The sequence below is a fragment of the Arvicola amphibius genome, chromosome 13 (assembly GCF_903992535.2).
Source record: "Arvicola amphibius chromosome 13, mArvAmp1.2, whole genome shotgun sequence".
Lineage (NCBI taxonomy): Eukaryota > Metazoa > Chordata > Mammalia > Rodentia > Cricetidae > Arvicola > Arvicola amphibius.
In genome coordinates this window covers 47639369-47656670 of record NC_052059.1, presented here as the reverse complement: position 1 = coordinate 47656670, position 17302 = coordinate 47639369, and the positions used below count along the sequence as shown (strand labels likewise).

Below are 17302 nucleotides of genomic sequence, written 5' to 3'. Positions count from 1 at the left end.
GAGGTGTAGCACTCGAAAGGCGGCTCCCAGAGGGGAGGACTGGGGAGGATTGTGGAGGGGGACAGAATACACGATCTTAAACCCTCCAGTGCTCCCCTCGCCGCCTGTGTCAAGGCCGCACAAAGCCACTCCCGGACTGCAGAGCAGCGGGCTCCCAGCAGGAGTCTGGTTACTGGGCGAGCTCAGCAGGGCCTGACTGTCTAGGGCGCCTGGCTCACTGTCCGCCTTTTTCTTTGTACTTTTGTATTTTTCAGTTGGATTCAGATAAACCGAAGTTCCAGGGCCACTTCGGTCTCAAGCAACATTTCAGACCCATGTCACCTCGCCAGAGGCAGGCGGCCAAGCTAAGAGTATCTACCGGCCAGTGGCAGCGCCCAGATGCCCAGGGTCCCTGCCTTTGAGCTTCCACGGCTGAACCACACTTAATTACTCTTTCGGCAAAGACTGGCAATAGACTTGTGAATTTCTAATTTACATTCGAATGCACAGGATGGATCAGACAGCGCAGAAAAGCGAACTCCTGTAGTCTCTGATACTGCAATCTCAGCATGTCCCCTTGAACCTGGTTGCAAGCCTCGGGTAGGGAAAGTGGTCCCCAGCAGCCCAGAGAGCTCTGGCCATGTCACCCGTTAATGCTCTGTGACTCAGTGTGGCCCTCTTGAGGGTTCCCAGGGCTGCCCAGGGTGGTTTCCAACAGGTGTGTTCTCTCGCTCCCCCAGCCCAACCCAGCTGGCAGGATTCCCCCAAGCTGAGGTTGTTTGACTTGCTTCCTCACTCCCACCTCCACCCCTCCCCCCACCAAGAGTGGCCCGTCCAGAGCCGGACCTTGCCCCCCTCCCTGGGACCATGGTGCTTCTCGCTGAAAATGTTTCCGAAGGCTCCAACTGCACCCACCCACCAGCACCAGTGAACATTTCTAAGGCCATTCTGCTCGGGGTGATCTTCGGGGGACTCATCATATTCGGGGGTGTTGGGGAAACATCTTAGTGATTCCTCTCAGTGGCCTGTCAATCGGCATCTGCACTCAGTGACTCACTACTACATTGTCAACTTGGCCGTGGCAGACCTTCTCCTCACCTCCACAGTGCTGCCCTTCTCGGCCATCTTTGAGATCCTGGGCTACTGGGGCCTTTGGCAGGGTCTTCTGCAACATCTGGGCGGCGGTGGACGTCCTATGTTGCACAGCGTCCATCATGGGCCTCTGCATCATCTCCATCGACCGATACATTGGTGTGAGCTACCCGCTGCGCTATCCCCACCATCGTCACCCAGAGGAGGGGCGTCAGGGCTCTGCTCTGTGTCTGGGCTCTTTCCCTGGTCATCTCCATCGGACCCTTGTTCGGCTGGAGGCAGCCTGCGCTGAGGATGAGACCATCTGTCAGATCAACGAGGAGCCCGGCTACGTGCTGTTCTCCGCGCTGGGCTCTTTCTACGTGCCGCTGGCCATCATCCTGGTTATGTAACTGTCGAGTCTACGTGGTGGCTAAGAGGGAAAGCCGAGGCCTCAAGTCCGGCCTCAAGACCGACAAAGTCGGACTCGGAGCAAGTGACGCTCCGCATCCACCGGAAAAAATGTCCCAGCAGGAGGCAGGCGGGGGTGCACCAGTGCCAAGAATAAGACTCACTTCTCAGTGAGGCTGCTCAAGTTTTTCCCGAGAAAAGAAAGCGGCCAAGACTCTGGGCATCGTGGTGGGCTGCTTCGTCCTCTGCTGGCTGCCTTTTCTTCCTAGTGATGCCCATCGGTGAGTGTTCTCAGCGCCACTGTTAAACACTTACGGGGGGGAGGGGCAGTCTCCGTGGGAGACTGGGGAGGAAGGGGCTGGTCTGCATCTCAAAGCGCACAGAAGGACTCCGTCCTGGGAATTACAGAGTTTTCCCCTCTTTCTACTCCAGTGTCCCTTTGCAATGGGTGCTAGGTCACTTTATCAGCTGCAGTAAAGAAGGCTCCTGGATGCTACAGATTCACTGGTCTCTTTAGCAAGAATGTCAACTTTTCTTAATGCCTTTAAGCCTGTTTAATTTAAATTCACTCATTCCTTTAGAGTCCCCAAAGCAGACTGCTTGTGCTCCGCTATGAGTGTGGGAGAAAGTCCTATTGGCTTGAAAATTACCACTGACTGTGCTTACTCTGGACAGATGTGTGGCAGCAGGATTCGGTTAGGTGGTTCATTCCACGGTGTTAGTTATAGTTAGTTATGGTGTCTGCTTAGGCTCTGGCTGCTCATTTTGTCTTCTGACTTCATTGTGGAAGAATATGGTGAGCCACCATGGCAACAGAATTGGTGGTCGTTATTGTTGTTTTATACCCAAACACAATTTAAAACCTTAAAGAACCCCCCCATAACACCTCAGTGAGCAAACACTCTTTCATTTTTACCAGCAAGTTTGAAAACAGATCTCCCTCTTCTCCAGAATCATCCCGGAAGTGGCGGATGGCAGCTTGAAAGCAGGATGATAATGCTGCAAATCCAATTTTTGCAGATGCAAAATTAACTGTTGTCGAAATTAATTAGCCCATCCTAAGTATCAATAACCCGACCCACTCGGAACAGTCCCCTGTCTCCGAAAGGCCTTCGATGCAATCCCAAAGCACTCCTTTGCTATTTTTAGTTCGTAAGCTAAAACACAGACTCACAGTCTGGTTACCATGAACTCTCACAAACACAAAATCATAGCGAATAATGATAATAACACAATCCCTCTGAAGTTCCTTGGAGGCCTGTATCAATTACAGCACCATATATTGCAACACTGTGGGAGAATACTAGGTCTAGTTTTTGAGTTTCAACTGTGCCCCAGATACTGATCAGACTTTTCAGCAACTATCACCTTGCCCCAACAAGTGGAAGAAAGATGCTTTTCAAGTTCTATCTAGTGATATAGCCACCAGCCATGTACAGCTGTTTGAATGTGGATTGATATTAAATTATCCCCAGTTTCTGTCTCTCAGTCCCACTAGCCACTTCTCAAGCGCTCAACAACCAGCCAGGACCAGTAGCTACAGTTTGAGACGGTGGGGATACTGGATTTCTGTTGTCGTGGGATTCAGTAGAACAGGGCTACAGGGGAGGCTAACTCACCATATGGCCTTTGTGCCTGCCTGTCACTGTTCCTGACTTTTCTCCTGGAAGGATGCTGGAGCTTTGAGTTTATTGGAGGACACTCTTTAGCTTCTCTGCTTACTTCTCTTCCCACGTGCCTCCTCCTTCAGTCTCCTTGAGAATACACTATTATAGCGGTACCTGCTTACTCTACAAATGCTTGCTGAATGCTTGTTTTAGCCGTTAAGGGTGAGCAAGGCAGAAAGTCCTTGCCCATGAAATAGATGTGTGCAAATATGCCCTAAGAAGTTAAGGATTAACAAGTGCTGTCAGAGAGTTAGCATAAGGAGGATGGAACAGGTAGTTTGGGAAGTTTTATGCAGTGTAGGGATATTGAAGCAGAGCGCTGACTCAGCTAAGCTTGTGAAATCAGAAAGGAAGAACGGGTTGGCAGAGGGAACAGTGGGTACAAAGATGAGAAAACCTCATCTGCTCAAGCAAGGGCAAGAGGCAAGCGCAAAAAGAGGCTGAGAACAGATGAGGTCACATCATGTGGGGTCTTTATGCTCAAGTAAAAGTTGCATGCTTGTGTGCTTGTGGTTGGAAGCCATTGGACAGGTTTTAGCAACTGAGTGGCTCATCTTTATCATTTGTAATGATTATGGTGGTGGCTGGCTGAAGAATGGCCGATTGCAAGGGAGTGTGGAAAAGAGGAGACCAGCTAGGAGGCTTTAGAAAGGTCTAGGAGAGAGGTGGTGAGGCCTGGGAGTCTGGGACTCTGGTGTACTGTACAAGTAGAGGAAGTGAGGTAGTGAGCACACTGGGCACTTCATTCAAAAGAGGAGCTGACAAATTTGAACATGTGGAAGAGGAAAAAAAAGAGAAATCAAGTGTGATTTCTAGGCTCAGAACCTGAATAGCTGGGTAAATGGTAATGTATTTGACAGAGACAGGAGAGAGAGAGAGAGAGAGAGAGAGAGAGAGAGAGAGAGAGAGAGAGAGAGAGAGAGAGAGAGAGAGCGCAGGGAGGGGCTAGAGAAAGGGGAATATCAGAACCTTGCTTTCCCGCTATGCTGGGGATGTCTATTAGACACCCGAGTCTCTGCCAGGTTGCCAGGTGGCTAGTGGACATGTGAACTTGGAGCTTTGAGGGGAGATGGGCTAAAAGTAAAAACTTGGACACATGCGTAGGTAAGAGGCACAGGGAGAGCTGCCAGAGATGAGGCATCCAGAGAAAAGACAGAGAAGAACTGAGCCTCAGAGGTGCCAGGCAGGGAGGAAAGCAGACAGAAGAGAGGTTGAGTATAGCATATGAGGTAGGAGGAAAATTAGGAGAATGTGGAACCCCCAAGGCAGAAGATGAATATTTAAAAACAAAAATAACCTGGTCTACAGAGTGAGTTCCAGGATGGCCGGGGCTGTTGCAGAGAAACTATCCCCCCCCAACAACAACAAGAAAAAACAAACAACAACAACAAAAGCAAGAAGAGTTGATTGTGTCACACATAGCTCCTGGTTAGAGGACACATATACACAAGTGGTAGCCTTGGTGATGAGGTGGTCCTAAATGAGGGACAGTGGTCAGGTGAGGCTGATAGCTTCTGTAAGGTGATGGGAACAAAAGCCCAGCTGTGCATCTTCGAGGAAGAATGGAAGTTGGAGTGGGACGAGGAAAAAATAGACAACTCTTAGTAAGAGCTTTGCTAGAGTGGAACTGGGGAAGGGTGTTGCTTGAGAGATCCAGAGGCAATTCTCAAAGGTGGAAAATAGGCTATGGTGTTGATATTCTGATGGGAACGATCGGATAGAGCAGGACACCAAAGGCATAGACAAGAGCAGAAAGTGTCCAAGAGAAGGAAATGACAAAGAAGCCCAGGGACATGAGCACCCTAGCAAGAAGGAGTGAAGGAGAGCATTAGAGATCTCTTTGGCACGCTTCCATGGCCCCAGTGAGCCTAAGCAGTGAGAAAAAGGAATAAGGAATGTGTCTGTTGAGAAGCAAAGAAGAGACATGAAATACCTCAGGGATGAGAGTCGGTATATTATAAAAATCTAGTCAAGACACTAAAGTCCCAAGGGCCTATTTGAAATTTATGATCATGAATATGAAACAGAGCAGGGAAGAAGGCTACACAATCTCTCCCAGAGCTAAGTGGCTGGAGGCTACAGGAGTGTGGCTGGGGATCGATATGAGTTCTAGAGAACAGGGTAAAAAGGGCGCATCTGCAAGGGATGAACATGGACTCCGTCAGATCACAGACCACACAGAGTGGATGGGGGAGAGAGTCAGCGATGATGGATACCTGGATCCTCAGGTTTGTGTTGGTAATCGGGGCTCTGAAGGAGATGGGGCGTAATGACCTGGGCTCCGGTGGATGCCTGGGACTTAGAAGAGTCTCCTCCTGGGCTCCGCGTTCTCAAGGAGTTGGGACTGCTTGGATAAAGATGTTAGGACAGAAGGACTCATGATTTTAAGAAAATGAAAAATGAAAAGACAGCAGAGTCAAGAGGAAAATTGAGAACCTATAGCTAACAGTGTGTCAGAAGGCAGCTCAGTGAGGTAGGAGACCTAAACTCACCAATATGTGATTGGCAATTTCCTCTTAACACCAAAGGATCGTGAGGATGTTTCTACCAGGAGATATGAACGCGTGATAAGTCCCAAATACCAAAGCAAAGAAAGCTGCATATAGCACGCCCTTGCTTTCCATAGCCTGGTAAGCTAGCTAAAGAAACGAACTGAGTAATTGACATGGGCCTGAGCAGCTGGTGCTCAAACAGTATTAGGACCCTGTGCTGAGGGATATAGCGTTGAATTCAGCTGGAAATCACTGCAGAAGCTTCTAGAATACCACCGCTGATGGAGCAGGTTCTTAAGACAGCGCCATTTCAGCTGGGCCATCAGTGAGATGTTATTTTTGTTTTCATTAGCAGCCTTAAGTGCATTTTTCACACAAGATGCGAACAGAAAAATAAATATGCCACTATGTTATCAAACCCCAAGAGAAGAGAGCACCCATCTGCACCAGGCAACTCGAGAGTGAAAAGACTAGAAACAAAACTGAAGCCCGGAGGGAAGGGGGCATGCCCATCTGAGAAGTGAAGCACCTGCGTGCAAACTGTCTAAAGAAAAACAAAAGAGCGGATTCTGTTTCACCACCAGAGGCTCCTTACCACTCAGGTGTGATGGCCCATACCTGTGGTCTTAGCACTTGGCAGGGGGTAGCCGGAAGACCAAGAGTTCAAGGTCATCCTCCACTCGACTCCACTCCAACTACAGTGACTTAGAGAACAGCCTGGACTATGTAGAGACCCTGTCTTTCCAAAGTCCCCCTAGAGACCAGGAGGAGGCTTTGTCACTCTGGCTTCTCCCCGCCCAGCCTGGGATGCATGCTGGAATAAATAGTGTAACGGCACATGAGAATCCAACTGAACTGCTTTCAAACATATTAAGTCTTTTTTGCCCTGTGTCTTTTTTTTTTTTTTTTTTTTTTTTTTTTTTTTTTTTTTTTTTTTTTTTTTTTTTTTTTTTTTTTTTGCAAATAAGTTGCTTGGTTGAAACTCGGCTGAGGGAGGTCACGCTGGAGGCTGCTATCAGCCATTCTGACACCGCAGCGGCAACTGGTAAAAAGTGAGTGTGTGAGTGTTGAAGAGAGATGAGTGGAGAGGCTAGGGAGGTGTCCGCCTTCAGCTGTGGAAAGGAAGGACGTCTGGAGCCTGTCCTCTAGGAAAGATCCAGCAGCTGCGTGATATCGTCTTCGGTACTTGACCCCTCCCCTGCTGCTTCCTGAGACCTGAGACTTAGCTCCCTTTTCCATAAAACAGTGGACGCCATACAAGCCAGCTTTCCCTGTAGTGCCTAGCACAGAGCAAATGGCAACAATTGCTGCTCTTATTAGGATTTGTACGAACTATCATCATGGATGTGTTGACATATGGCTGTTGCCATGGGGGTATGTCTGTTGCCATGGATGGTGGATGTCCCTGGAGCTATGAGAAGGAGAGAACACTGGAAAGCAAGAGGGGGCACCATTTATCAAACATATAGTTATCAAACATGTAGTTACATGTCTGGATTCTGTGTATAGCACCGTATTTCAATACAATGCCTGGCGTTGCCTTTGGACCGACACCGTTGCTTCTGCATTAAAGGGAACAATAAATGGGTTGGGTTTTGATTTCCATGGGCAGAGGGCATTTGAGAATTGTGCTCCCCAGAAGACAGAAATCATGCAGCGGCAGTGATGCAGATGTATGTTCTACGCTGGGATGCTGGGGTGAAGGAAGAGCTGGCAAAAACAATTTGTTTACTCGATAAAATTTCATAGACGATCTGCTATGTTTTAGGTGACTGGAGAATCGCTGGAGATAATGATAATAAATCCCTGGAAATCAGAACAATTAAATATGTAGCAAAAGCTTCAGACAGCTAAAAATACAGCAAAGAGAAAGCGCACTGATGCGTAGCAGGGCTCCTAATTGTCGCATAATGACTGGTTCCTCAACAGGTGCCCAGGGAAGAGGTGTCAATCATTGCTTCCCTGTAGGTAATGTGGGGCCAGGCCCCTGGTTATTACAGAAAAGGTTGAAGTCTTAGAGACAGCAGTATGAATCTTGTATCATAGAGCAATCTAATCCTGCTCTATGATACAAGAGCAGTATTTCAGGTATTCCTATTATATCACAAACCACCCCAGCGCACAGTGGCACAGGGCAGCAGTAACTGTATGTTACTGTACGTAACTGCATATGAGTCTGTGATGTGAGTCATAACCCGGCTTGGCTGGTGGTCAGAACTGGCTGACCTTCATGGTGGCCTCCCTTCCTCCAACATTCTAAATCGAGTGTCTCACAGTGGGACTGTCTGTCTCCATGATGGTACATTACCCACCAGGCCTCTGTGGAACACAAGATGCATCCACCTCGGGCCCAGCACCACTGGTCCTCTTTCTGGATCAAAGCAAGTGAGGAGACCCGACCCACCTTAGTCCAGAGGAGAGAGAAGCAGATGGGTGTCTTGGTATGGGAGTAGTGACTCCATACAGGGATGGAGGAGTATGGGGGTCTTCTGGCAAAGTACCGATCATGCGTGTGCCAAGTAGCCTCCCTCTTTTATCTATCACAAGAATTTCTCACGCGCTGTGCTTTGTATGACACTCAAGGTCCTCTTTGTTTCTTCCTGCAAGTTTCCAGCTTCCAGAATGAGACAGACACACGAACAACCCCAGACTGTATAGTGTGCTAGAAAGTGACTGTAGATGATACCTTCAGTACCCAGTGGACTAGGGTGCTCCTAAGCATCGAGGACTGAAATCCTCTCGCAGAATGACCCACCTTTGAGCCAAGATCCATATAATTGGCTGAGCATTCGTGGTTAAATGTGAGCGGGAGAGCTGGGTATGCGGCTCCAGTGGTAGCGTGCGTACATAGTGTGAATCAACCAGGCATGTGGGGCCCACCTGGAATCGCAGCACTCAGAGGTGCAGGCAGGATGTTCAGGAGGTTCAGCAGTTCAAGTCCCCTCTATAATGAGTTCAAGGGCCAGCCTGGGCCACGTGATACCTTATCTCAAACAAACAAACAGAACGTGCAAAGAATCTGGTAGGCCCAGCCCAATGCCTGCAGGGATTTTCTGGATGCTTGCTGTGGGTATCAGATGAAGCTGCAGAGAGAAGTACCAGACCAGGCAAAGTTCGAGAGCCATTTCACAAGTTGTTTTTAATCCAGTGACAGCCAGGGCACAAAGATGACAAGCTCACATTTCAGCATCTCACAGACTTGATGAAAGCAAGATTGTGGATAGACCAGTTGGGAGACCTTTGCATCAGACAGGCCGAGCTATCTCCTGCCAAGTAGGATGTGGATCACGTGTTCTTCCTGGGAGCCTTTGCGCGCGTGGCTCTTGGGTGCCTCTTTGGTCAGCGCCTTCTGAGCTCTGATTTACAAGAAAACCTGTCTCATCATCACAAATAGTATATCCACCGTTGGCTTTAAATTAACTTCGGCTCCCTCCAGAAGACAAATCTGTCTTGAAGATATATACCGTCATATTCAGAAGAATGTACTGCTGGCTCGGGAGCTATTGGCCGTGACTCCTGCAGGGCTTTGAACAATAGATGACTCTTTCAAAGCAGGCCCAAGCCTGACAAGGTCTTAGCCCAAGGAAGCCTGACTCTGTAGGCACCATGTAAAAAACACACATCTATGGCCTTACTTCAGAGTTTTAGGTGGGAAAGAAGACATTTTCAGAGGCATTTTCTTTGTCTAATGAGTTTCTCTTCTTTCCACCCTATTATTTAGCTTGCCAGTATGATGCTCACATAGTGGCCTTTCAGTTTTTAGTAGCGGATTTCTCTGCTATCTGAACATATCTTTTCACGTTTGTGTTGGTTGCTTATATATATTTTTTCTTTGATGAAATTGCTTGTCTGTGCTTAGACGGCCCTTTTCTGTTTCTTTATCATCTTCCATTCGTGGAAGATGGGAAGATGATAATCACTCATAGCTACTGACTTGTCTGCCTTCTGCAGATCTCATATGGGTTGAGGACATGGAGCTGCTTTATTTTCATTTCCACAGCAACGCACACACATGCACACACAGACACGCACACACATGCACACACATGCACACATATAGACACACACACATGCATGCACACACACGTACTCACGTGCACACACACATGCACACACAGATACATACACACATGCACACACACCTACACACACACACACACACACACACACACACAGAGCCACTCACACTTTCAATAGCATCCCAAATTAGGTCCTTCATCCTACCTGCCCTGTCTCCTTCACCTGACTTGGTGCCTTGGTCCACTCTGATGCCATTCTACACCAGGTAATTTTTAAATAACAGAAACTCACTTCCCAAAGCTCTGATGCTGGTAGAGTCAAGATCAAGGCACCAGCAGACTGGGTTTATAGCGAGCTCCTGTGTTCTGGTTCATATGTTGTTCTAGCAGTCATGGTGGAAGAAGCAAGCGTTGGGGGCCTCTTCCCACAACCCGTCGCAAAGCCCCTACCTCCTAACACCATTCCATTAAAGGCTGAGATGTCAACATGCACACTTGGGAGGACATGAGCCCTCAGAGCACAGGACTTGGCCTTACAGAACTTTTCTCAGATGCACTGATGATGCCAGGTTCTTGTAGAACTCCAGGGCTGTCAGGGACGCGAAATAAGAGCTTCTGTTGGACAGCTTCCCATCACTATAAGGCAGTGGTTCTCAACCTTCCTAACGTTGTGGTGCTTTAATACGGTTCCTCATGTTGTAACCCCCCAACCAAAAAATTAATCCATTGCTACTTCATAACTGTGATTTTGCTACTGTTTTGAATAACAATGTAAATAGCTGTGTTTTCTGATGGTCTTAGGCTACCCCTGTGAAGCCATCATTCAACCCCAAAGGGGTCTTGACCCACAGGTTGAGCCCCACTGATGTAATATATTCCCCAAGAAAATTAATTTACAAAGGGACATGTTTGGGTTCATGACTCAGCAGACTGCAGCCCAAGGTCCAGTGGCCTCATTGCTTTGGTCTTCTGGTAAAGACAGTGCACCATGATTGGAGACTACAGCAGAGCCAGTACTTAGCTCCATGAGCCAGAAAATCAACCAAGATAGGAGATAACAGAAATCCCCTATCCACCTTGGAGCTCACTCTCAGTGACATAAGGACGTCCTGCAAGTCCCCACCTCCTAAAGGTCCACGATGTCACCCAAAACTGCCAGGTGTGAGAGCAAGCCTTAATGGAACCCACTATAAGATGTTTAGTGTACAGACTATGACCCAAAGGCCATCTTATTAGTTTGTGGTTTTTTTAGTGTCCTGCAGAGAGAGGTCAGTTAGCCCAGTGGTTGGCCCTTGGACATCTAGTCTCGGACTCCCACACCGGAGGAAACTCAGACTGATTGATCCCTCACAAACCATTGCTCACCTGGTGAGCCAGCCACACCCTACCCTCCCTATAATTATAGACTTGCACATCTGACTGATCTCATAGGCCCTGTCTAGAGTCTACTTGCTCTATTGGCAAGGGGCAGGGAGTCACTCTGTCCCAAGCATCCCCTTGCCTACCTCTGATAACTCTCTAGCCAATCGTCAGTAGTCTTTCCATTCTGGTCCCAGCACGGAGAGGTCTCTGGGCCCCTTGCACATGTGTGCTGCCCCCGACTTGCTCTCAGTCTCTAATCAGCTGCATAGCCCTCGGCGCTAGACTGCCTTCCACACACGGGAAAGCAGAGTTTGAGAAACTTCCTCTGGCCTCTGACCAACCTTGTCTTCGGATCATTTTAATGGCTCCTCCAGCCCTGTTGAGGGAGCACAGAATAAGTGACTACGTGCCCCTTTCCACCATCTCCTTCCCTTCCCTTCCCTTCCCTTCATAGTGCCTCAGAAGAGACAGGGCTGAGGACTCTTCCTTTGGCAAATAATGGTCCTCTGCTTTGAATCTTGCCCCCCCCCACTTCCCAGGGTGGCACCTAGCTGCTGTAGAATACCCATAGCTAGTGGACTACTGAGAGACAAAAAGAGGTTTCTAAAGAAGAATGGCGATATAGTTATATAATCCATACACGGTGACCATTTTATTTGCATTTTTATGGGGCTTATTTTTTTTTCAGTCTTGTAGACACAGAAAATAGTTATGCCTTCAAACATTTCAATCCATTTCTTCATGGAATGTGTCCTCTGGGGATACTTGGAGGCACATCCCCAGTGTGAGTCAGATAGCCTGTTTCTTCCAAAGCATGGCGTATGTTCAATCTGGAAGTTTTTGTTTGTATCTTGGTAGAAGACTCATAACTATGTTAATTTAGAAATGGTTTTAGATCTGTCCCCATAGATGTATTGACTAATCTATCAGATCCTAGCATACTTTGAAAGTGCTGTTGGTCATATTAAAAGGGAGCTTTAATCTTTGATTTCTCTCCCGCTCATCTCTCTCTGTACTTCAGTGTTGGTGCACACTAACTGAATCGCTGGGCCTTTCTAACACTTTATTTGCATTTGTTCCTCCCCAGCTCCCTGCACATTTGCAAGGGACTGTGGTCAGTTTAAGGCCTTCTGGCTTAACACCCAAGTGAATATTCCTTTTCAAAATCATCCCATGCATTTTTGGCTGTCCACTTTTCCCAGAAACCTCCTGGCTCTTGGTGCTGCTGTGATTCTGGACCCACCTTTGAACTGTTGCAGTCCCTCTGCCTGGGTCACACGTCTCCCAAAACCTATTTGTAACAATGGCATTAAGAGATTCTGCCTTGACATTTTAAACACACACACACACACACCCCACACACACGCACGCACACACACGAACGTGACTCTGACTGTTGGTTATGGATCAGTACCCCTCATCAAATTGAGGGCGGACCTTTCCCTACTTTATAGAACTTATTCAGGTCCAGTTTAAAGTACATTTTAATTTATTTCCATTTTTGGTACACTGTTTCATCAAAGCTGGATGGATCTACAGTTTCGTCAAACACAGATTCTCTATTCAATCTTTTTGGTGATATTGACATAGTCCATTTTGTCCCATTCCGTTGTCCTATCTTACATCTTTGGGTTAGATGTTGACTGACTAGGAAGCTGCCCCGCTAAACATTTCCTTCAAGTTGTGTTCCTGCTTCCACACGGAGTCAGTCTGTCATCTTTGCCACTTTTGGGTACCAGATTTATAAAGCAAATTGTGACACTTTGCATTTTTTTTCCGACCACCAGTAACAGTTGAACTAGCGTAAGAATTATGTGTGCCCTGAAGCTTTGAAAACTTTGCTCCATAAAACACTTGGGCTCGGCTCCTTTTATGGATATAGTCCTTGAGACGCGTTTCTATTCCTTCCATGGATACTGATCTATGCTGATTGTCAGGTTTGATAAGTTTTATTTTATTTTCCATTTTCCTTCTCCTTACAGTTGAACGTTTCAGTTTGGATTTATGTATGACATTCTATAATTTTTAGTCTCTTGGACATCTTTTTTCCCTCCCTCTTTGGACACCAGCAGCCTCTTCCTGTAACACTGTTCCTGTTCACTGTGAGAAACTGGAAGACTGTCGGTTTTATTAGTTTTTTTTTCTAGTTATCTATCAACAAATTCAGGTCCAGGGTTTATTATCTTCATCTGTTTTCCAATTAATTAATTTAGTCTCTAGCAATTTCTCTCTTTCATTTCCTGGTTACAGTTTTGTTTTTCAATATTAGCTTGACCACAATGTTTGTGTGTTTGATCCTCTCTTACTGAAGGTTGAAAATAAACAAAGCTACTCATCTTCCTCTAAGCAAATTCTCATTTCTTCCCCTAATGTCTCACCCTCCACTTTTCTCATCTGCTTGGCATGTATTTCTAATTCTGCTTTTTCTTTTGTTCTGTGTAGACATCAAAGGAGTCCTTTGGTAGTGGTTAATTTGAAAATAATTGGTATTTTATTGCCTAGTTTCTTAAAATTAATTTCAATTTACCGCATTCTAGTCGGCAAATGTAAACTCGGTAATTTTTAGCTAGGGGAGTAATTGAGGCTTTTAGAATTAATAGATGATCAATAGTTCATATGCTTCAGAGATTTACTGTTTAATAGATGTATGTTGATGATTCATTTCTTGCGTTTGCACCGTTATCCATTTTCTAGTGTCTCAAATGTTCCGAGGGCTGGCGAACTCCCACTGCTCCTGAGCGGCGTGTGGGCACTTCCATATAGCATGATAGGAAGTTGTCTTTGTCAGCCTGGGGCTGCCGGAGCAGAGCGGAGCAGATTAGTGGCTTAAACAGCATCATTTGGTCCTCACAGCTCTGGAGGCTGTGATGAGTCCTGGCTCTGGCTCAGCCTCAGGGGGAGGGAGGCATGACCAGTTTCCAGACTCACAGACAGTCTTTCACCTTCCCTGTGACTTCACGTGGCAAAAGAATTTAACCCTCTTCTCCTTAAAAGGACACCAGTCCCCTCTCAAAAGTCTCCACCCTCAGGACCTCATTGAATTCTAATTACTTCCCATCTGCCCATATCCCACCATCCTGAAGACTGGATCGCCAACATACCAGTGGGGAGCATGCGCACTGTGTCCTTCTTCGCCACTGGTGTGTGTACGTCACTTACAGCATCAATTCAGTTCTTAGACTTCAGGATGGAAGCTGCAACACTGATGTAAAGCGAGGAAACTGAGGCCCAGCTGGGAGTCAGTGACTTCTTGCTGGCCCTGGGTGGCTGTCTACCCAGGAGCAGTGCAAAGGCCTCACTGTCCACCCCAAGCTCTCTGCTCTCACTCACAGGACGCTGACTGCGCTCTGCCTGCTTATCCAAGGGGCTGTTGCATTAGGCTGGCGGCTTTCAAACCAAGTTTCAGAATGCCGTGCAAAGTATGCTCAAGATCCAAACTGGATAAAAGAGGTGCCTTGCTGGTGACAGCAGACTGGAAAGCCCAAGTCCCAGGGCACTAAGTTCTACATGCCACCCGCCTCCCGCCCCCCTTCCTGCTGGCAGCCCTGCCAGAGGAGCAGGACACAGGCTGCTCTTCACCAAGGGTGTCAAATTCCAGACTCAGTAAACGGCCTGAGAGGATTGCTGCAAGGAGAGCAGCCTGCCTTTTCCCGAAGGAAGGGGACGAAGCCGACCTGGGCGCCCAGGCTGTCCTCATGCTGGAATGCCTGCAGAGCAGTAGTAGCCTTTGCCCAAAAAGGGTTTGAGACGGGAACAGATCGCACTCACTTTCTTTTTATGCGCTATTCGCATGGAGCTTCTTGCCAGGCATCTAGCTGTGGGTTAGAAACCTGCTCTTCATAAGCCTACTGTGTAGACCCGTCCCTCATTATGAAGTATCCCTGCGGTCTGCAGTGGTGCTGGCTTGTCTTCTCTCCCGATTTCACTACCACTGGCCAATTGCTAGTAGGCAGTCTTAGAAATAGAAAATTTTTGAGCCGTATTTCATGCATACCAGGCTGACCTCAACCTCCTTATGGAGTGGAGGATGACCTTGAACTTCTGATCCTCCTGTTTCCACGTCCCAAGGGCTAGGATGATGGGCATGGACTACCATAGCCTACTGGGCTTCCCATATCTTAAATAATTTTTTAGAACACCCAGATTCCTGAAGGTTTTTAAAAAGTCTTCCTATCACTCTGTGTCTGTCTGTCTGTCTGTCTATCTGTCTGACTGATTGACTGTCTGCTTAATTTTGGCTATTCACATGACATACAAATTTGCCATTTTAACGATTTTAAAGTGTCAGGTCAATGGCATTTGACAGCACACCGAGTATTGTGCATCCATCGCCACTAATTGGCTCTTTTCCATCACCCCACTTGAAACTGTATCCTGTAGCAGTGATTCCTCTCTTGCTCCTGGCAGTCATCCGTCCTTCTGTGTCTGTATGATTGCTCTGCCCTTAGTCCCAGATCCATAAGGAATCACACAATGTGTAGCCTTCTGTATGTCTTTCCTTTAGCCTGCTCTTCTGAGAAGTCACCCATGTTGTGACCGGCTAATATTTCATTGTGTGGCTATGCTCCATGTTACTTACCTGTCTGTCCCTGCCTTTGGGCTAGTTTTGAACATTTGCAGAGATGAATATTGGTGTTTCAGTCTTTGTTTGAGTGTCTGTTGCAGTTCCTTTGGATACATCCTCAGAAGTGGACTTGCTGAGTCATCTGAGACTTCTATGTTTCGTTTACAGAGGGTCTGCCAAACGTTTCCCACAGTGGCTGCCCCAGTTTCTGCCGACACCTAGCGCACCAGGGCCCCATTTGGTCACCACAGCCATCACTTCTTATTCCCTTGCCTGTAACCGTTGCAGCCGTGGACACTGAGCATGCAGCAGTTCTCAGCTGCTTGTCATTTCCTAATGACCCTGATGTCCTGGACCTTCTTGTGTGCTTATGGCACGTTTGTTTATCCTCTTCAGAGTAGTAGCTGCCTGCTTGAGTCTCTTGTCCACTTCTGTGTGCCACCCGTGGCTGAGCCTTAAGAGTGATTGGTCTCAGATACTAGATCTGTATCAGCTTTGTGAGTTCGCAGATATTTTTATTCTTTAGACTGTTCTTTCCCTTCCTCCTACCTTCTTCTCTTTGTTCCTTCTTCCTCACTTCATATATATATATATATATATATATACATATACATATATATGAATATTATATATATACATATATATAACCTATGCTGACATCAGATTCGCGATTGTTCTGCCTCAGCCTTCCGACTGCTAGAATTTCAGGGATCTATCAACTGCTATAATTTCAGGCACCTATCACATCTGTCTCGATTTTTTATGCAATCTCCTTTTCTCTTGTTGTTTGTGTTGGATTGCCATATATTGGAACCATTGCCTAATCCAAAGGAAGTTTTTTTTTTCCTATGTTGACTTCTAGGAATTTCATGGCGTTGGCTCTTAGAGTTAGCTGTGAATTAATTTTTGTATTTGGTGTGAGGCAAGGCTCCAGCCTTTTTCTTCAGCCTGGAGAGATTCAGCTGTTTCAGCACTATCTCTGAAGTGATGCTCTCTTCCCCACTGAACAGCCCTGGCTGCTGGACACATTGTTACTATGCACATAGGGAGGCCTGAGGGTAACTTTCGCTGTGTTCTCAACTGCTCTCCGCCACCTTCTCCTACTCGCAGGAAAAGCACAGCTCACCACTTTACTTGGCAGCTGTGTCTGCCTCTGCCCCACTAGTGCTGTTACAGCCATGAGACACGGCTCCCGGCTTTTTGTTGTTGTGGTTTTTTTGCTAACGTCAGTGCCTGAGATCAGAACTCGGATCCTCATGCTTGTTTGGCAGCAACTTTACTGACTGAGCCATCTCGTGGGCTCCCATCCAACTACGTGGAATCCATTGCGCATATGTTTTCTTTACGTTAACAACACACTGTTTTGACTACTGTAGCTTTGTGGTAAGTTGTTGAAATTGCTACCCACTTTTTTTTTTACATCTCTGGATGCTAATTGGAAACTTTCAAAATCGTTGCTTCTTACGGAAAATCGTGTAGTGTGGTACAGAAATACTTCTCTTTGGAATGTCTAGTTTCAAAACCTACCAAGACACAAGGTTCAATATTAATAAGCTGTGGTGCTGACAAACTATTTCCAAACTTTCCAAGAGATGAAAAAGCTAGCTTTCCTGATAGGATCACTCAGTGTCTCCACATCGTAAGCTATCAAGAGGCACCTCCCAAATAGCTACAATTAAAATAATAATAGAGACCATAGCCTGGCCTGATGAGCACTCTCTTGGCAGAGTGTGTAAT

The 17302-nt window shown here is 46.9% G+C and overlaps 1 protein-coding gene across 1 annotated transcript in view; it reads left to right on the top strand.

Moving 5' to 3' along the window:
- The first annotated feature begins 846 nt into the window (after nucleotides 1-846).
- The window catches only part of Adra1a (adrenoceptor alpha 1A), an 84050-nt gene continuing 67594 nt past the window's right edge, over nucleotides 847-17302 (top strand). The window contains 10 exon segments of the mRNA XM_038310391.1: nucleotides 847-1008; nucleotides 1010-1126; nucleotides 1128-1253; nucleotides 1255-1357; nucleotides 1360-1460; nucleotides 1462-1527; nucleotides 1529-1567; nucleotides 1569-1646; nucleotides 1648-1719; nucleotides 1721-1742. Coding sequence (XP_038166319.1) covers nucleotides 847-1008; nucleotides 1010-1126; nucleotides 1128-1253; nucleotides 1255-1357; nucleotides 1360-1460; nucleotides 1462-1527; nucleotides 1529-1567; nucleotides 1569-1646; nucleotides 1648-1719; nucleotides 1721-1742 — 886 coding nt within the window.